Below are 22,178 nucleotides of genomic sequence, written 5' to 3' on the forward strand. Positions count from 1 at the left end.
CAATTTAGCAATGGCCTTTGCTTTAGCTGTCCGTATTGGTGTTGTTGCAATTGATGGTCTGGGTTGTCGATTTTCACGTCTTATCAGGTTTGATAGTTCAGGTGTTGGTTCCAAAGAATCATCATTCATAGTAACTGCAACTGTAAATTTTGGTTTTGTGGGCTTTCCATCAGACAATATATTATATAAATAACTGATGTGTTGGAAACTCAATAATTTTACTTATGCTAAGTATGTGCAAATATTTTTTAAATCGTGTTAGACCACGAACAATAGACGCTTTAGGCTCAGCAAATTTGAGTGGACACAGATGATATAAAAATAGTATTCAAATTTTTCCGCTTTAATATTGTGGATATATCGTTGTATTTTGTGGTTGAATGCTTCCACAGTATGTGACTTGTATTTGACCTGTGGGTTTTGAGATTGGAAGTGATAATGTTGCTGAAAAATGCAATATTTCAGAGACCCAAAAGTGCTTGCCAAAGTTGCCAAAACTTTGTTTTACTGGCTGAAAATGCACGCTAAAGTTTCCACCATTTTGAAGCAATACTATTTGAAATATAAAATCCATGTCCTTTTGGTCTCGGATAAAATGTTACATTAAACCATTTCTATTTTGAAGCTTCCCTTTCTTTGGTAATTCTGTGTTTTCATCATCTAACTCCTTCATACTACCTTTTCAGGAGGAGGAAAGAATGCGAAATACTTGAGAACAATTAAGTGAAGAAAGGGAAAAGATGGAAGGCGAAAGGCAGGAAGAGCAACGCCAACAAGTACGCCTTGAAGAGGAACGTACACTATTTGAAGAGGAGAGAAGGAAATTCGAACAGGAAAAAAGAAAATTGAAAGATGAAGCTCAAAGAAAATATGCAGAAGAAAAGCATCTGCTTGAAAAAGAGAGGGCTCGAAAAGCAAAGGAGCTGGAAAAACAAATGGAGGAGGTTATTTTAATGTTTTGTTATGATAATAATTTCATCCAAGTATATCCAAAGAAGTCTAATTTTATATTCACCAAAATTTTCATGGTACTGCCAATTTTTTTTTGGTATAGTCACATTAAAAAGCGATGCCAAAAAAAACAACAAAAAAAAACAAAGAAAACAAAACAGTTATCAATCCTCTTGATTTTCGTTATACATTTTTACAAAACTAGGTATACAACTCTTCGCTAACCGCTGGTGGGCACAGCATACCGGCTGACGTTTGTCAATAGGGACTGCAACCCTGCGCGGGGGTCGTTTGGTTGTGGATTGAGGGGGGGGGGGCTTGTGGATTGGGTGGATCAAAGATTTTCGTCCAAAATCCATGCAGAGTTTCTCTCTTCTTTTTTCCCGAGTCTGTATTTTAAACTTTGTCAGCTGCTCTTCATACAACATTTCTGCCTGCTTCAAAACTATCATTAGAGCTCTTTTCTGAACTCTTTCAAGCCTGGCGCTTTGCTCAGCCGTCAGTCCAAAACGCCATACAGGAGCTGCATATTCCAGAATTGGGCAAACAAAAGATGTAAATATTAGGAGGAGGTGATCTGGAGGGGCACTATGTTTTGACATAAGCTTGAGCATCTGCAGCCCAGCATTACCACTTTTTACTAGACTAGTTGTGTTTGATTCCCATTTTAAATCACTGGTTATAATAACTCCAAAGAGTTTAATCTTACTGACTTTAAGAGAATCAGAGATAGCTGGTATTAAATTAGGTTCAGAAGAATTTAAAAAAAGAAATAGTTAAAATAGAAGGTTTACTGTCATTTACTGTCATATTTGAAACGGAAGTTTTAGTCTTTACATTATCAATTAAAATTTGAGCTTTGCTACGTTCATTTGCTTTACAAATTTCTCCAAGGGTAAGGTCATCAACATATTTCCAACGGACTTCACAATCATTTGCAATATTATTAATCATAACTAGAAAAAGAATAGGACCCAGGATGGTACCTTGAGGTACACCACAAAAAACTGGCTCAGGTTCAGAGAAAGACTTCTTATATTTTAAAATTTGGAACCTATTCATTAAAAAACTCTGAATAATTTTCACAACAGCAGGGTTCACTCTAAAATCAATTAAAAGCTTCGAAATCAAAATGTTATGATCAATCAGATCGAAACTCTTTTTAAAATCAATTGTCATTAAGTTTAGCCATTTACCAGGCTCATCAACACGTTTAAAAATAAAATGTTAAAAATTGACTAGATAATGGGATGTTGATGTATTTTTTCTGTTACCGTACTGATGAGGATCTAGGAGGGGTTCAACTTCAGCTTTTAGCCAATTTGCTACAAAGCTTTTGTACATTTTGCTGAACAAGGGGGTCAAAGTGATTGGTCTCACGCCGTCGAAATTAAGTTCAATATCTTTTTTAGGCATTGGAGTAACATATCCTGTTTTTCATATCTGTTGGCAAACTGAAGAAGTTTAAATGCAATTAAAAATTTGCGTTAGTGGCTTAGTCAATTTGTCAGAAAATGCTTTTATAAGTTCAATCGGAATATCAATAGAAGTTATACTAGTTCGATTAAGTTTCTTTATTTTACTGAAAACTTGATCCTCAGAAATAGTAGGTATAGGTACGTCGTCTTGTGGTATTTTCTGATACTCTTGGGTAGTTTTATTTACATCAAGAGGCGGCAAAGATTGGATTATTCTGGCCAAATGACAATTTAACTAGTTAGCAACTTTTTCATCATTAGAATCCGAAAAAAATCAACACCACTAGGGGATTTTCCACAAATTCTTTTTATTTCCTTATACCATATGCTAGGCTTTGATTCAAAAAGGTTATCAATTTTTTTGTGGTAGTACTCAGCTGCAGTTTTTCTTGTCATTTTACATATTTTGTTACGGAGTATATTAGGATTTCCTGTTTTCCCTTTTTTTCTTAGTTGAATTTTATACCAAATAAAATCTTTAATTTCTTGGGTTATGTAAGGATGATCTGTGTTGCACCGCTTGGAGGTTTTCTCAGGGAAGCATTCTTCATATTTGTTTCTTAATTTATCTTGCAGAAATTTAGCTTTTTCATTGGAGGACTCTAAAATTGCTACCTCATCCCAGGACTGGGATGTAATCCAGTTCCAAAATTATACTATTGTTTTACCTGAAAATTATAATATTTTTTAAATATTGTACGAATTTAATTAGATGAGAAAATATTAGTAACAAAAACGTATTCATAGCGTCTTTCAACAACCATCAGAAAAGCCCATTGGATTGTTTATCATGGCCTTAATGTCCTTAAAACCTGATATACATTCAAAGTTTTAAATATAAGCAAAAAGAAAACCTAGAATGAATCATTATTAGCTTCCTAGAAAATAACGTTTCTGTCAACTCTTGAACTGGTCAACATTTTCTGCCTTCCTTTGGCTGAAGGTTGACAATTCCACACCTGTTGTTTTGGAAAACACCAAAACAAGATGCTCATTGAGTACTCCAAGCTTTTGACAGTAATCATAAATAACTTCGGTTTTCATCACAATGAGAAAAGGATTTGAACTAAAATGTTTCCCAAAAGCTTCTGACCGATATCGATTTAACATTAATAAACAAAAATTGAGTATTATTTTTAAACCTTGCGTTATCACCTAAATTAAAAACAAACAAGATAATCACCTAATGTGATGAGAGAATTACCGTGATCACCTAAGACAACTAAATTTGAAAAAGCTAAAAAAAGCTTTTCCCATGCTGACCAAGGGTTCATGTGGCGGGGGTTCTGACACCCTGATTTAATTCCCTCAGCGTAGAGTCCAAATTTACAAAATAAATTTTACAAAATTAAAATGCAGTTTCCAGCTTAACATACAATCAAAATAAAACCTTAATAATTGAAACTTAAAAGTTTAGAATGTACAATTCAGACCCATTTTGTTTTCTAAGACATAAGGAATATCAGCTTCACTAATTTATCTTAGAAGCATTCATGGATAAAAGAAAACTACAATTAGAATATCTTGCCAATTCATCCAGGTGTTCATTAGCCTTTTCAAGGAAAGGAATTACACTAGATGGTGAAACTATAAACACGTCATCACCAATGACTGACGTAAGTAATCCCCAGGGATGTAAAATAAATGTTATTTACACAAGTCAGGCACAGTACACATTAAAATTTATGGAATAGTGCAGCAGAAGTTAACCAGAAATGCACCAGAAACCATCAAGACTCACTCTAAGCATTGTCTCTGTAGGATACTATTCAAACCAGTACCAAAATATATCTTTAACCCCTAAGCAACTTACCCTTCTCAATCACATCTTAAGAAAAAATATTAAAAACCTCTAAAATCTAATAAAATTAAGGTTTTAATTCACCATGTTCCAGCGCAGAGTTTATAAACATGCTAGACTGCGCGAATAGTATAAGGGTGTTTCCTGAATCCGAACCGCGCCTTCTCAAAAAATCCCTACAGGCTTGGGGGATTATAGAATCTTTTATTCATAATATTGTCATTTAATTTTGAGAATAAAGGCAACATCGAAATTGGTCTCCAGTTTAAGGGTCATTTTAGTATCAACATGCTTTCACTTAGTATTCAATACATCAAATTGTATTTATATACTGTATATTGAATATTAGTAAATTAGTATTTACGGTATTATTACTTAAATACTAATTTCAATATTTACGTTATAAGACCATCACTCCCAGATTAATAATAAATCCTATTATTAGCTTAATTCCAACATATAAAGGAGATAATTGGAAACAGAAATCATAATTCCTTCCCTTCTAAAGGAAAGTTCTCCTAAGAGAACATCTAAACATTTAAGATCTTAATGTAAGATCCCTTCTATAGGGTCTTAGTTATGAGCAAAAGTAGCATATGTTCCGTGCTTTAGTAGATAACAAACTTAAAGATCAAAGCAGAGAATAACACACATGAAAAAAAAATATTCACCTAATATCGCCGGTATTACAAGAATTTTATTCGCCTATCTTTGTGCATACATTACTTGAGACGTAGAAAATCGCTAATAATTTTATGATTGTTATCATTTTACCTTTCATATAAATAACAATATTATACGATTTTTTTTTCTCTATATATTCAATCTTGTGTGGGCCCATTAACATCGTTCAAGGAACCTCAAATTAATTTTAATTTTCCAAGGACTACCTGAGTGATCCTAAGGATGCCTTCGGGTTCGTTGGGGCCAGTTTGGATACCACTGATGTAAATACATGAACTTCAGAATCCCTTAGCATCATACCTTAGGTATTAATGACACAACATGGCGTAGGCATTGATGATTTATGATTGGTACTAGAGATATAACATGACGATAAGATAAGATTTTTCGCAAAATGGACTATCATATGCCCTGATGGGCTAAATTTGTATTTCAGGTGTTCAAAACAAAAATGAAATTAATATAAAATAAAAAAATCAAATAAAAAAAACACAAAATTAATATGGTAGCATAAAACTAAAATGAAAACAATATAAGGTAAAAAAACTCATCTACCTATATAAGTGGTGTTAAAAATTATATAAGGCAAAAAAAACTCATCTACCTATATAAGTGGTGGTATCAATTAATAAGAGGTGGTAAAAATTATATTAGGCAAAAAAAAAAACTCATCTACCTACATAAGTGGTGGTGTCAATCAATCACTCCGACTAGTAACTAATCTAGAAAAAATCATTTGAGGGTTCTGACAAGTACCTGAAGTAATTCTTCACTGTACAACCAGGTTCAGTTGGTTTCAATGTATAAACAATATACCAAAATATTTCAGTGCTGGTGGTTTGAGTATAAATAAGGAAAAACCACTCTACATTTTCTTCGAATTTAAACTAGTTTAAAAAAAATTAAAAAAAAAATCTTTTTTGAAACCACAACAACAGCGAAATTTAATTAAAAAAAACATTACATGATGTTGGAAAGACAAAAAAAAATTTTGTCACCATCTTGAGCATTGTTGTCAATTAGAGGGTCAGGAGGACTTTACCCCCTAGATTTTAGTGGCCAAGCCCTTTATTCTCAAAAATGTCTTTTTTTGGCGGCATTTCCGTTGAACTTTCTTTTTTGCTGTGTTCACTGAAAAATTGGAAAAATGACAAACTTGGCTAAACCCCCTAAATATTGAAAATATACTCTCTCACCCCTAAGTCTTTTTAAATTTATGCCACTGATTTCGAATATGCAAGTTTTCTCATACAACAAACGTCTCAGATGGCCACTTCTGACGTGAGGTTAAAATACTATTTTCAAAATGTGGTTCCTCAAACCACAGGTATTATGGACAGAAAAGTCAATGTTTTTTAAATTTTCTTTCTTTAAAGTTGATTGTTCTCCTTCTTCTTTTATGGTGTGACTTTTCCTTTTTCTTATTCCTTGTCTTTTTATGAAGATATCTATTTTAAACGGCATGGTCTGGTTTGTCAGACTATCGACAAAAAAAAATGAATATAATAACTAAAATTCTTATAAAGAAGATTGTTTACAAAGAAGGAGATTGTTTAAGTTCATAACAGTATCTTTTATACTCTTGTTTGTGTAATTACACTTTTTAATTTTGGTTCGTTTCGGGTTTTATTTATTTATTTATAGTGATTTCTGTTCGTCTTGCGTTTGAATTATTACATAAGTTTCTTTTGCGTGTCTTAGGATTTTAGAATTTCTGCAATTTTTTTGTGCAAGCGTGTAATAGGGGTTTTGCGGAGGGGTGATTGTTCCTCTTGTTGCTGAAAACTTCTTTTTGTTTTCTGTAACATAAAGGACTGAATTCTTTTGCTTATTAAATAAAAAAAACTAGTTTTTTTTAACTGAAAATAATGGGCAACATTAAAAACTAAAGCGAACCGAAATTATTCCGTATTCATAATGGGGTGTCCCCTCCTCAACGCCCCACCTTTACGATAAAGTTTTTTATTGCTTTAAAAAGTAGAGTTCTGAGAGAGAGGCAATCTTTAGCGTAAAGAGCGGGGTGTTTAGGAGGGGACTGCCCCTATCATATACAGATTAATTTATGTTCGTTTAAAGTTTTAATGTCACTGCTTACTTTCAGATAAAAAAATTGTTGGTGTTTTTTTTTAATTTCTGAAGTTTTTTTAAATAATGCGTTTTGATTTTGACCCACCGTACATGAATAATTAATACAAAAATTGTATATTAATTTTAATTATTTAGCTAAATGGCCTTTTCAAAGTTTTGATTGGACGATTTTGAGAAAAAAATTGCAGTAGAGGAGGCCTAGGTGCCCTCCAATTTTTTTCAGATACTTAACAAGGCCACTGGCACTTTTAATTTTATTTACGAACGTTTTTATTAGTGATAGTCGCTAGTAACTTACAAATTAACTTACGTGAAAAACTTCTGTATTCGTATATTTTTATTACTTAAATAAGGGGGTTCGTCCTCTCGTCAATACCTCGTTCTTTACGCTAAAGTTTGAATTTTGTTCGAATCCCTTAAGAATGACCCCTGAATCACAAAGGCCGTTTAATTAGAATAAATAGCTCTTTTGAAAGTACTAAAAATACTTTAGTGTAAAGAGCGAGGTATTGAGGAGGGAACGAACCCCCTCATATACGTATTAATTTATGTTCGTTTTAAGTTTTAATATTGCTCCTTACTTTAATTTAAAAACGTGATTTTTTACTCAATTTCTCGTTTTTTTCAAATAACGCTGAAAAATCCAGTACCCCCTTCATAGAAATTATCCTCCCTCATAATAAATTTGTCCATGGAAAGAACCTCTCACGCAACCCCCTCAACACCACCAGAAAAAATTCCCCTGAAAACGTCAGTATACTTCCCAATAACCAATACTATGTGTAAACAGTGGGCAAAGTTTATAACACACAGCATTCCTCCTGGGATTGTAGGGGATTAAGTCGTCCTCAAAGACATAGTCATTATATTTTTTGACTATACTGAACAGATTGGCTATCTAAAAATTTTTGTCAGGTGACTTTGAGAAAAATGAGAATTGCAGGGGGCCTAGTTGCCTTCCAATTTTTGGTAACTCAAAAAGGGCCCTAGAACTTTTAATCTCCGTTAAAATGAGCCCTTTGGTGACATTCTAGGACCACTGTGTCGATACGATCATTTCTGGAAAATAAAAAACAAATAAACACGCATCCGTGATCTCTCTTCTGGTAAAAAACAAAACAAAATTACACATTTTTGCAGATAGGAGCTTGAAACCTCTACAATATGGTTTTCTGATACGCTGAATCTGATGGTGTAATTTTCATTAAGATTATATGACTTTTAGGGGGGTGTTTCTCCCTTTTTTGATAAATAAGGCCAATTTTTGCAGACTCATAACTCTTGAATGGTAATATCAAACATGATGGAACTTGTTTATTTCAAATTAGCGTAAAATTTTGATTCTTTTGATGTGTATATTGGTATCAAAATTCCATTTTTTAGAGTTACGAATGCTATTGAGCCTTGTCGCTCTTTACAGTTCGCTACCACGAACTGTTTGATCGGCAGAAATCTAGAGGGGTGGGTCTGGGATTATCAAGAGTACAGCCAAAAAACTTCTAAAGGGATAAATGCTACCAGTAGCTTTGCTTTTACTGACTTCTGAATTTTCATTCCCCTCCCCCATACAATTATTCATGGGGTAACTCTTTATAAGCAAATAACCTTGTCCGAAAAGCTTTTCATAAGAAAAATTGGAAATAATAGACCTATAATTCATTTTTGATATTTCAGATCATCCTCCCCCTCCCCTCTCCTTGCTTTATAAGTACACAAAGGGTCAAAAAGCTTTTCATTTGCATTTTTAAGACTAATTTACAGGTCGACAAAATGAAATTTTTCTTTTTTTTAGAACAAATAGTGTTTTTAGTTGCATTCATGCGACCAATATTATGTCAGATGTTGTTTTTTATTGTAGGGGGAGAAGGGGGGGCTCAAACATGGTAGCTCTCTTTCCTCTGTTTACGTACCTGAAACTGGCAGTTTTCGTTTTTCTTTTATAATGGCATTAACTATATAAAACGAAGTGTTTGATTAAATCAGAGATCAAAATTAACACTTGAAACGAATAGAATTTATCCTTCATATAAGGGTGGATGCCTCCTAACATTTAATTTAAGTTTTATTTGTGTTTTTCAGATGTCATTTTTGAATAAAACAATTATAGCCAGTTGTAAATCGCATGTGCTTTATTTACCAATTGCCTTTCGAAGGAGTCGAATTGAAAATTTTACTGTTTTAATTAAATGCGTGTTGATAATGTACATACACTTTTTTTTACTGTGAAAAAAAAAATTAATGTCCGTTTGTCTTGGTGTTAAGCATGTTTTTTTCAAAGGGGGACGAGTAAAAGTCATATTTTTGAAATTGAGGTTTTGAAAACAGGAAGTAAATTTTTCGAGTTTACATATTTTTAAATATTTGTAGCTATGAATTTATAAATTATAAGTTAATAATCATGTTTATAAATGAGTATTTATAAATCTTAGATGTGTAAATCTGTATATATATATATATATATACATATATATATATATATTTATATATATATATATATATATATATATATATATATATATATATATATATATATATATATATATATATATATATATATATATATATAAATATATATATATATATATATATACATATATATATATATATATATATATATATATATATATATATATATATATATATATATATATATATATATATATATATATACAAAGTAGAAATTTTTGAATAATCATAAAAAATGTTGTCTTTCGGTACATATGTTGCTATAAAATATTCTCCTATTCTAGAGTTTTGCTACTATTCCGAGGTCAATTTTTTACTCTTAGTTATTTGTCACACTGTCTGATATACCATTTTTTATATTGTTTATTATTACGTAATTTTATACTTGTCTTCAATACTTCGTACTATACATGAGGTATTATCGATAGAAAATACAATCTTTTTTTTTTATCTTTCTTCTTCTACTTGGTTGGTCTTTCTCTCAGTTGAACTTCACTCAATCACATTATGTTTTTAAGATGGATAAAAGAAAGCAAGATATTGAAAAGCAACTGCATGAGGAACGGAAAAGAAATGAAACGCTGGAAGTGGAAAAGGAGCACCTTCGTGGAGAACAATTACGTCTTGAAAAAGAACTTGAAGTATTTAAAGAGGAAGTACGTAAATTCGAACAAGAAAATTTTGAATTAAAAAGAGAGGCTGAAAGAAAATATGAACAGGAAAAAAAACTACTAGAGGAGAAGTGGTGCTTAATCACTGCTAAAGAATTGATTAAGCGTCAAAAACAGTTTGAGGATGCACAGAAACTGCTAGAAAAAGAGAGGGCTGAAAAAGTGGAGGAATTAGAAAAACAGCTAGAGGAGGTAATTCCTACTTTGTTATTATCAAAATTCCACTGAACTACATTTGTAGAAATTTTTCTAGAGGGGGGGGGGTAAATATTAAGAAATAAGGTTTAGCCTAAGCAAAATCAATTTTTAACATTTTACAATTTAATAGAACGTAAGTGTTCTATATCTACTAGGGATGGTAAATTTATTACCCACTGCCCTTGTATGAGGGCAACTACGCAAGGTGTCTAAATTAGTACCACGTTATAGTCTATTTTTCCACTTTTAACATAGGTTTATTAAAATAATGAAACTTAACCCAAATTTATGGAAAGTATATCAACATTTACAATTACTGTTGTTCCAACCGATTAGAAGCTTGAAAACAACGTAAATCTTAATGAGTAAATTCTTTTTAAAATGTTTTTCCTGTTCTTTCTCAAGACCTGTATTATTAACACTGATTTATTCAAGACAGAGTTTGACGGAAAGACAAACCGTTGGCTCTTCGGCATGTAGGTTGGGTCTCTTTTTCAAAGTTTTTCCTGTTTTTTCTCAAAACGTATATTATCAAGACTAATTTATTCAAGATAGAGTTTGACGGTAAGACAAAGTTATGCTCTTCGGTATGTGGGTGGTGTCTCTTTGGATATAAAGTCGAGGCAACAACTTCTTGTTTTCAGGTCGCAAGAAATTTAGAGATATATAAAGATCTCTGGGAGATACATTTCTCTCGCCTTATTACTTCCACACCGCAACACCCCACTGAACCACAATGTAAAAATTGAGGAACACATATTTCTTTTAGAAAGTACCAATGGCTGCCTTACCCTGTATGCAGGGAAAGAAAATAAAACTGAAATTTCTTTTTTTTTTAACGTTTTCAGTTTTATAACTTAAATAAATGAAAAATGCTTGAGATTTTAATGAATAATTGAGCAAAGGTCAAATTTTTGAAATTGAGGTTTTGAAAGTAGGAAGTAAATTTTTCGGGTTTACATATTTTTAAATATTTGTAGCAATATATTTATAAATTATAAGTTAATAATCATATTTATAAATGAGTATTTATAAATCTTAGATATCTAAATCTGTATATATATATATATATATATATATATATATATATATATATATATATATATATATATATATATATATATATATATATATATATATATATGTATATTTATATATAAAGTAGACATTTTTGAATAGTCATAAAAAGTGTAGTCCTTCGGCACATATGTTTCTATAAAATTTCCCTTTTTTAAAGTTTTGCTACAATTCCGGGGTCAATGTTTTACTCTTAGTTATTTGTCACACTGTCTGATATACCATTTTTATATTGTTTATTATTTCGTAATTTTATGCTTGTCTTCAATACTTCGAACTATACATGAGTTAATACCGATAGAAAATACAATCTTTTTTTTTATCTTTCTTTTTCTACTTCGTTTGTCTTGCTGTCAGTTGAACTTCACTCAATCACATTATGTTTTTAAGATGGATAAAAGAAAGCAAGATATTGAAAAGCAACTGCATGAGGAAAGGAAAAGAAATGAAACGCTGGAAGTGGAAATAGAGCATATTCGTGGAGAACATTTACGTCTTGAAATAGAACCTGAAGTATTTAAAGAGGAAATACGTAAATTCGAACAAGAAAATATGGAATTAAAAAGAGAGGCTGAAAGAAAATATGAACAGGAAAAGAAACTACTAGAGGAGAAATGGTGCTTAATCAATGCTAAAGAATTGATTAAGCGTCAAAAACAGTTTGAGGATGCACAGAAACTGCTAGAAAAAGAGAGGGTTGAAAAAGTGGAGGAATTAGAAAAACTAATTAGAAAGTACCGATGGCTGCCTTACCCTGTATGCAGGGAAACAAAATAAAACTCAAATTTCTTTTTTTTTAACGTTTTCAGTTTTATAACTTAAATAAATGAAAAATACTTGAGATTTTAATGAATAATTGATTTGTATTTTTTTTGTAAAGTGCAAATTATGTTCTGGCCTTGAGAAGGCATAAGGATTGTGAGCCTTACTAATGTTACTTTTTGCTTGTTTTGGGTCTGACTCGGTTATTTATTACAATTTCTTTTTCTTTTGGGTTTTATTTGTTTATTGAGGCTGACTTGTGGAAGTTCTACGCTTGATAGATAATTTGATTTTATTTTGGCTTATTTTTGGTCTAATTCAGTTCTTTATTTTTTTTTGAAAAACTTGTTTCGTGAAAAAAGTATTTTTAATTAATTTCTGTTTTAAACAATAGTTTAATATAAACGTTCCCTAAAACTTTTAACTTAGTGCCCTTACTATTATTAGTTACAGTAACCATACAAGCATTATTAAAAGTATATACATAGGCTAGTGTCTTCTGGCTAGTTTAAGGTCTGCCACAACTTACCCTGAGAGGTCTAACTTGTGCCGTTATTGTGATATTTGTTTGTCACCCTTTTGACGATCTACATGATCATAGTTCGTTTTTATTTTGTTTAGTAACTTGTAAATCCGCCTAAATATTCCTTGAAAGCTGCACCTTAATATCCTTAGCTTGTGTATTAGCAATAGTTGTAGTAGTAATTGCAGCATTAGTACCATTATGCAAATAGCCCCCTTCAACACTCGATGAAAGTTTCAACTTAATACCATTAACCGATCCTGAAGCATGGCTTATGCGTCGTCTTGACAACCTATGCGGGCGTAATGTATTTTGGTATTTTTCATTATAGTTTCAATATTGCCAAAAATTCTCACCTCAGTACCCTTAGCTTTATTAGCAGTAGTACCAGCACCAGTAGTTATAGCAGTAGCAGTAGAATTTATGGTAGAGGTATCAGCCTTAGTACCAGCAGTAGTAGAAGCGGTAACAATGCTAATAGCAGTCATAGTAGTTGTAGGAGTCGAAGCAGTAGTATTATGATTCAGATATTGTCTGTTGGTTTGTTCAACATCCCCCACAATACGCCATTTAAAATTAATTACACACACAAAATTTTTTCTAAGATATTGCTGATATGCTCTTCTAGATTCCCTATATACGAATTGCATGCTGTGACTCAGTTTACCTTCCACCTATAACTTCTCTGAAAATTTCACCTGCCTACCCTTAGCTCTAGTTGTAACAGAAGTCACATCAATAGTATTTTACTAAACTTTTAGCCATTGCTGTGACATCGTCGATATGTCCCTTTGATAACCTCTATATTCACATACATGTACTTCGTAAAATTTTCATCTTAATGCTCTTAGCCTTACAAGTAATCTCAACAGAAGAATTAGTTGGAACAATAGTAATAGTAGTAGTAGAACTAGTAAATCTATCAGGAGTAGTAGCAGTGTGCACATATTGCCTGTTGGTCAGTTGCTCTTCCCCCTTAAGAAATCTCACTGCCTTTTGGTCAATTTTTCTTCCCCTTTAAGAATTTTATGAGAATTCCAACTTACTACACAGATCAATTCTTAAGATCCACTCTTTTGAAAATCTATATCCACATAGTGCCTTTTGTGAGCTCGAAATTGCCATCAATATTCTCTCGAAGTTTACCTTCATAGACTTAGCCTTAATAGTATTAGTATCAGAGTAGTTGCGTTGGTAAAGGGAGAAGTAGTTGCTGTTGTATTAGTAGTAGTGGTAACAGTAGTAGCAACAGCATTAATAGCGGTAGCAGCATGTATATCTTGCCTTTTGGTCAGTTGAACATCTCTTTCATGATGCCCTGGAAGTTTCACCTTGATAACAGGTAAGCCGCTCCCAAAACATGGTTGATGCGTGCTTTTGAAACCCCTTTTACTTCATTTCCATCTTAGTTGCAGCAATTGAAATTGTAGTTTAGTAGCAGTAGTAGGGTTAGTAAAAGTAGTATTGGTTGTAGTGTTAGTAGTGACATGTATATATTACCTTTATGTCAATTGATCTTCCCCTTTAAGTATTCTCTGAAAGCTCCAACTTAATACCCAATTCCATGCTTGACATACTGCCTTTGGACAATCTGCATGCATGAAGTGTGTTTTAATTTAGTTCAAATTCCCCCTCAATATTCTATTAAATTTTCACCTTCATACTACTACTACTACTAGTTATAACTCACTGTAGCACAAATCCGCCTAAGGCCAACACAGCTCACTCACGCTCCTTCTCCAACTTAATCTATTCAAGGCTTCCCTCTTCACACCCTCCTAGGAAGTTTTCATTTCCTTTCAATCTTCATTTATGATATCCTCCCAACCCAGACAAGGACGACCTGCTTTCTGTATAGCCCCAGACGGTTGGCCAGAAAGGACAATCTTCGGTAATCTGTCATCAATCATCCTTAGAATGTGGCCTAGCCATATCAACCTTTCTTTCATTATAGCCCTAGAAAGTGGGATTGAACCATATTTTTCGTGCAACCTACTGTTTGAAATGTGGTCAGTCAGCCGGGTACCCAGAACAATCCGTAGGCAATTTTTCTGGAAAACAGCTAGTAAATTTTCATCTGCTTTTTGGAGCGCCCATGCTTCAGAGCCATATTTGACCAATGTCATCACTGTAGCTTCCAATATTCTAATTTTTTTTCAGACTTATCTTTATATTCTTCCAAACTTTCTTAACTGTGAAAATACACCCTGAGCCTTAGCTATTCTACTTCTAACATCTTCATTGCTTCCACCGTCCTTACTAATAATACTACCAAGGTAAGTGAAGCTGCCAACCTGATCAATCTTTCAGTTACCCAACGTCACCTTTTCATCTTCACTTATTCCTAGCCTTAGTGAATTAGTCTTCTTCACATTGATTTTCAAGCCTATTTTATCACCCTGAACTCGCAAAACCTCTAAGAATTCATTCATTTTGCTCACACTTTCATCTAACATGCTTAAATCATCAGCATACTCTTAAGTCCAGGAGCGTTTTTCCTCCCCATTTTCACCTTCATAATTGTAGCATTATTTGCACTAGTATCAAAGTAGTAGTGGTAGTAGTAGGAACAGTAGTAGTAGTAGTAATAATGTATTATTATTAGTAGTAGTAGCAGGTACATTTTGCCTTTTGTTCAACTGAACATCCAACTCATGATACCCCCAAAGTTTCCTCTTGATACGATAAGCAGTTCCGATATTGTTACTGATACGCCTGTATCAGCAATCGGTATGCACATTTTATTTATTTTTTTATTTAGTTAAACTTTCCCTTCAACGGTTGTTCTGATGTATATTTCAATATCTACAACCTCAGTAGTACTTGCTATGGAAGTAGTAGTCTTAGTTATAGCAGTGGTAGTAGTAGATGCGGTATCAGTAGAAGCAGAGGTAGCTGTAGTAGTGGTAGCCTGCAAATATTGCCCTTTCGGTCAACTGATAATCTCTCTTATCATTTCCTGAAAGTCCAAAGTTTATAAATACTCAAGGTAATAAATACTCAGTCATTCCTGGGTTACCCCCTTTTGACAACCCTTATACACATAACACTTTTTGACATAATTCAACACTCCCCTTTACATACTCTGAAAGACAAAGCTTAATGCCTACCTTTTTTCAATAACATATACTATATGTAAACAATAAACCAGTTGCCTGACCTACATCCCTTGCCCTGAGGTCTCCAGGGGGGGAGGGTGACATCCCCAAATGTATAATTAGAGAACATTTCAGCAAAGCTGAAAAAATTGATATTTCGAAACTTAGTTTGGAGATTTGCTTTACGATATGATGGATGTAGGGGGGAGGGCTGGTTGCTCTCAAATTACTTTTGGCTCTTCAAAAGGGCACTATAACTTCCAATTTTAAATCAAACAACCCTCCTCTGAAGTTTATATAACCACACATTCTATAAAAGCCTTACATGCCCCCAGGGTATACCTGACAGTCCTTGCCCCAGGGCTCAAGGGACTTGTATCACAATTGGAGGTGTTGTTATTTTTTCTATTTTTTTTTTACTATTTCGAACAAAATGGCTATCTCACGATTTCAATCAGATGCATTTGGTGAAAGGAGGTGTAGTTGGGAGGGCTAGTTGCCCTCCATCCCTATTGACTCTTAAAAGGGAACTAGAACTTCCGATTTTCAACCAAATGAGCTACCTCTAAAGTCTATACAAATATCTCTTTCCTAAAAACTTTAAATACCCCCGGGGCACAGCTTACAACCTTTGCCCCCAGGCTTTGATTGTTCGTATCAACCCCAAAGCCTTGTTAAGTGATCTTTGGAAAAAATTTTGAATAAAATACTGTCTCAAATTTCTATTAAGTAAATACGACGTTGGAGGGACGGTAGCTACCCTCTGATGACTTTGACTCTTACAAAGGGAACTAGAACTTCTGATTTATAATCCAATGAGCCCTTTCCGAAGTTTATACGACTATCTTTTCTATAAAAAACTATATATGCCCCCAGGGCATAACTTACAACACTTGCACTGAGGGCTAGGGGGGGGGGGGGTCATCCTTAAACATATAATTTCTATGTCTTTCAACTACGCTGAACAAAATGGCTATCGGAAAAATTTGGATTGGAAGTGTTTCTGGAAATGATATATATACATATATACATATATATATATATATATATATATATATATATATATATATATATATATATATATATATATATATATATATATATATATATATATATATATATATATATATATATATATATATATATATATATATATATATATATATATATATATATATATATATATATATATATATATATATATATATATATATATATATATATATATATATATATATATATATAATAAGTTGTCTCTGTGTCTGTGTGTCGACTGACGTCATGATTGTCGACTGACAAAATTACAGACCGGGACATCAGGACACAAATGACAACCGGGACACCGGGACATAGGGAATATAAATGACGACCGGGACACTCAAAGAGAAGGCGACCAGGACACAAGAAATGTTCGATTAGCAATCACCATCAACAAAGCACCAGGACACAAATGACGAGCGGGACACAGGGAATATAAATGACGACCAGAACACTCAAAGAGAAATTACAGACCGGGGCATTTAATTCAAGTTTCATTTGTGTTTTTCAGATGTCATTTTTGAAATAAAACAATTATAGCCAGTTGTAAATCGCATGTGCTATATTTACCAATTGCCTTTCGAAGGAGTCGAATTAAAAATTTTGCTGTTTTAATTAAATGCGTGTTGATAATGCACATACACTTTTTTTTACTGGAAAAAAAACATTCATGTCCGTTTGTCTTGGTGTTAAACATGTATTTTTAAAGGGTGGCGAGTAAAGGTCATATTTTTGAAATTGAGGTTTTGAAAGTAGGAAGTAAATTTTTTGGGTTTACATATTTTTTAATATTTGTAGCAATATATTTATAAATTATAAGTTAATAATCATATTTATAAATGAGTATTTATAAATCTTAGATATCTAAATCTATATATATATATATATATATATATATATATATATATATATATATATATATATATATATATATATATATATATATATATATATATATATATATATATATATATATATATATAATATATATATATATATATATATATATATATATATATATATATATATATATATATATATATATATATATATATATATATATATATATATATATATATATATATATATATATAATATATATATATATATATATATATATATATATATATGTATATATATATTTATATATATATATATATATATTTTTGAATAGTCATAAAAAGTTTAGTCTTTCGGTACATATGTTTCTATAAAATTTCCCTTTTTTAGAGTTTTGCTACTATTCCGGGGTCAATTTTTTACTCTTAGATATTTGTCACACTGTCTGATATACCATTTTTATATTTTTTATTATTACGTAATTTTATGCTTGTCTTCAATACTTCGAACTATACATGAGTTAATATCGATAGAAAAAACAATCTTTTTTTTTCTCTTTCTTTTTCTACTTCGTTGGTCTTGCTGTCAGTTGAACTTCACTCAATCACATTATGTTTTTAAGATGGATAAAAGAAAGCAAGATATTGAAAAGCAACTGCATGAGGAAAGGAAAAGAAATGAAACGCCGGAAGTGGAAATAGAACACATTCGTGGAGAACAATTACGTCTTGAAAAAGAACTTGAAGTATTTAAAGAGGAAATACGTAAATTCGAACAAGAAAATTTGGAATTAAAAAGAGAGGCTGAAAGAAAATATGAACAGGAAAGGAAACTACTAGAGGAGAAATGGTGCTTAATCAATGCTAAAGAATTGATTAAGTGTAAAACTGCTAGAAAAAGAGAGGGCTTAAAAAGTGGAGGAATTAGAAAAACAGCTAGAGGAGGTAATTCCTGCTTTGTTACTATCAAAATTCCATTGAACTACATTTGTAGAATTTTTTTTCTAGAGGGAGGGGGGGAGATAAATATTAAGAAATAAGGTTTAGCCTGAGCAACATCAATTTTTAACATTGTACAATTTAATAGATCATAAGTGTTCTATATCTACTAGGGATGGTGCATTTATTACCCACTGCCCTTGTATGAGGGCAACTACGCAATATGTCTAAATTATAAGTACGACGTTATAGTCTATTTTTCCACTTTTAACATAGGTTTATTAAAATAATCAAACTTAACCCAAATTTATGGAAAGTATATCAACATTTACAATTTCTGTTGTTCCAACCGATTAGAAGCTTGAAAACAACGTTAATCTTAATGAGCAAATTCTTTTTAAAATGTATTTCCTGTTCTTTCTCAAGACCTGTATTATTAACACTGATTTATTCAAGACAGAGTTTGACGGAAAGACAAACCATTGGCTCTTCGGCATGTAGGTTGGGTCTCTTTTTCAAAGTTTTTCCTGTTTTTTTCTCAAAACGTGTTTTATCAAGACTAATTTATTCAAGATAGAGTTTGACGGTGAGACAAAGTTATGCTCTTCGGTATGTGGGTGGGGTCTCTTGGGATATAAAGTCGAGGCAACAACTTCTTGTTTTCAGGTCGCAAGAAATTTAGAGATATCTAACACCGAGATGTCAGCTATTAGTTTGGTTAAAAGAACCAGCAAAGTAATGCAGATCATATAAAAGTCCCCCTGTTTGTACAGGGATATAGTAGGGTCAGTACTTGCCAAAATCCTTACGCCAAAAACGGAAGTCAATAGTATATATGGAAGAAAATGGGAGATACATTTCTCTCGCCTTATTACTTCCACACCACAACACCCCACTGAACCACAACGTAAAACTTGAGGAACACATATTTCTTTTAGAAAGTACCGATGGCTGCCTTACCCTGTATGCAGGGAAAGAAAATAAAACTGAAATTTCTTTTTTTTTAAGGTTTTCAGTTTTATAACTTAAATAAGTGAATAATTGATTTGTATTTTTTTTTGTAAAGTGCAAATTATGTTTGGCCTTGAGAAGGCATAAGGGTTGTGAGCCTTACTAATGTTACTTTTGGCTTGTTTTGGGTCTGACTTGGTTATTTATTACAATTTCTTTTTGTTTTTGGTTTTATTTGTTTATTGAGGCTGACTTGTGGAAGTTCTACGCTTGATAGATAATTTGATTTTATTTTGGCTTATTTTTGGTCTAATTCAGTTCTTTATTTTTTTTTGAAAAACTTGTTTCGTGAAAAAAGTATTTTTAATTAATTTCTGTTTTAAACAATAGTTTAATATAAACGTTCCCTAAAACTTTTAACTTAGTGCCCTTACTGTTATTAGTTACAGTAACCATACAAGCATTATTAAAAGTATATACATAGGCTAGTGTCTTCTGGCTAGTTCAAGGTCTGCCACAACTTACCCTGAGAGGTCTAACTTGTGCCGTTATTGTGATATTTGTTTGTCACCCTTTTGACGATCTACATGATCATAGTTCGTTTTTATTTAGTTTAGTAACTTGTAAATCCGCCTAAATATTCCTTGAAAGTTGCACCTTAATATCCTTAGCTTGTGTATTAGCAATAGTTGTAGTAGTAATTGCAGCATTAGTACCATTATGCAAATAGCCCCCTTCAACACTCGATGAAAGTTTCAACTTAATACCATTAACCGATCCTGAAGCATGGCTTATGCGTCGTCTTGACAACCTATGCGGGCGTAATGTATTTTGGTATTTTTCATTACAGTTTCAATATTGCCCAAAATTCTCACCTCAGTACCCTTAGCCTTATTAGCAGTAGTACCAGCACCAGTAGTTATAGCAGTAGCAGTAGAATTTATGGTAGAGGTATCAGCCTTAGTACCAGCAGTAGTAGAAGCGGTAACAATACTAATAGCAGTCATAGTAGTTGTAGGAGTCGAAGCAGTAGTATTATGATTCAGATATTGTCTGTTGGTTTGTTCAACATCCCCCACAATACGCCTTTTAAAATTAATTACACACACAAAATTTTTTCTAAGATATTGCTGATATGCTCTTCTAGATTCCCTATATACGAATGGCATGCTGTGACTCAGTTTACCTTCCGCCTATAACTTCTCTGAAAATTTCACCTGCCTACCCTTAGGTCTAGTTGTAACAGAAGTCACATCAATAGTATTTTACTAAACTTTTAGCCATTGCTGTGACATCGTCGATATGTCCCTTTGATAACCTCTTTATTCACATACATGTACTTCGTAAAATTTTCCTCTTAATGCTCTTAGCCTTACAAGTAATCTAAACAGAAGAATTAGTTGGAACAATAGTAATAGTAGTAGTAGAACTAGTAAATCTATCAGGAGTAGTAGCAGTGTGCACATATTGCCTGTTGGTCAGTTGCTCTTCCCCCTTAAGAAATCTCATTGCCTTTTGGTCAATTGTTCTTCCCCTTTAAGAATTTTCTGAGAATTCCAACTTACTACACAGATCAATTCTTAAGATCCGCTCTTTTGACAATCTATATCCACATAGTGCCTTTTGTGAGCTCGAAATTGCCATTAATATTCTCTCGAAGTTTACCCTCATAGACTTTGCCTTAATAGTATTAGTATCACAGTAGTTGCGGTGGTAAAGGGAGAAGTAGTTGCTGTTGTATTAGTAGTAGTGGTAACAGTAGTAGCAGCAGCATTAATAGCGGTAGCAGCATGTATATCTTGCCTTTTGGTCAGTTGAACATCTCTTTCTTGATGCCCTGGAAGTTTCACCTTGATAACAGGTAAGCCGCTCCCAAAACATGGTTGATGCGTGCTTTTGAAACCCCTTTTACATCATTTCCAAGTTAGTTGCAGCATTTTTAATTGTAGTTTAGTAGCAGTAGTAGGGTTAGTAAAAGTAGTATTGGTTGTAGTGTTAGTAGTGACATGTATATATTACCTTTTTGTCAATTGATCTTCCCCTTTAAGTATTCTCTGAAAGCTCCAACTTAATACCCAATTCCATGCTTGACATACTGCCTTTTGACAATCTGCATGCAGGAAGTGTGTCTTAATTTAGTTCAAAGTCCCCCTCAATATTCTATTAAATTTTCACCTTCATGCTACTACTGCTAATAGTTATAACTCACTGTAGCACCAAGCCGCCTAGGGCCAACACTGCTACGCACGCTCCTCCTCCAACCTAATCTATTCAAGGCTTCCTCTTCACACCCTCCCAGGAAGTTTCCATTTCTTTTAAATCTTTATTTATGATATCCTCCCAACCCAGACAAGGACGACCTGCTTTCTGTATAGCCCCAGACGGTTGGCCAAAAAGGACAATCTTCGGTAATCTGTCATCCATCATCCGCAGAATGTGGCCTAGCCATATCAACCTTTCTTTCATTATAACCCTAGAAAGTGGGATTGAATCACATTTTTCTACAACCTACTGTTTGAAATGTGGTCAGTCAGCCGGGTACCCAGAACAATCCGTAGGCAATTTTTCTGGAAAATAGCTAGTAAATTTTCATCTGCTTTTCCGAGCGTCCATG

The 22,178-nt window shown here is 32.7% G+C and overlaps 1 protein-coding gene across 1 annotated transcript; it reads left to right on the forward strand.

Annotated features, from left to right (window-relative positions):
* The first annotated feature begins 700 nt into the window (after positions 1–700).
* LOC136041894 (trichohyalin-like) lies at positions 701–20,605 on the forward strand. The gene is made up of 5 exons (XM_065726687.1): positions 701–944; positions 9,987–10,331; positions 11,805–12,170; positions 18,298–18,619; positions 20,415–20,605. The coding sequence occupies exons 1-5, from the start codon at positions 741–743 to the stop codon at positions 20,603–20,605; spliced, it is 1,428 nt and encodes a 475-aa protein (XP_065582759.1). The 5' UTR covers positions 701–740.
* The last annotated feature ends 1,573 nt before the right edge of the window (positions 20,606–22,178 follow it).

This window comes from Artemia franciscana, unplaced genomic scaffold, assembly GCF_032884065.1.
Source record: "Artemia franciscana unplaced genomic scaffold, ASM3288406v1 PGA_scaffold_49, whole genome shotgun sequence".
Lineage (NCBI taxonomy): Eukaryota > Metazoa > Arthropoda > Branchiopoda > Anostraca > Artemiidae > Artemia > Artemia franciscana.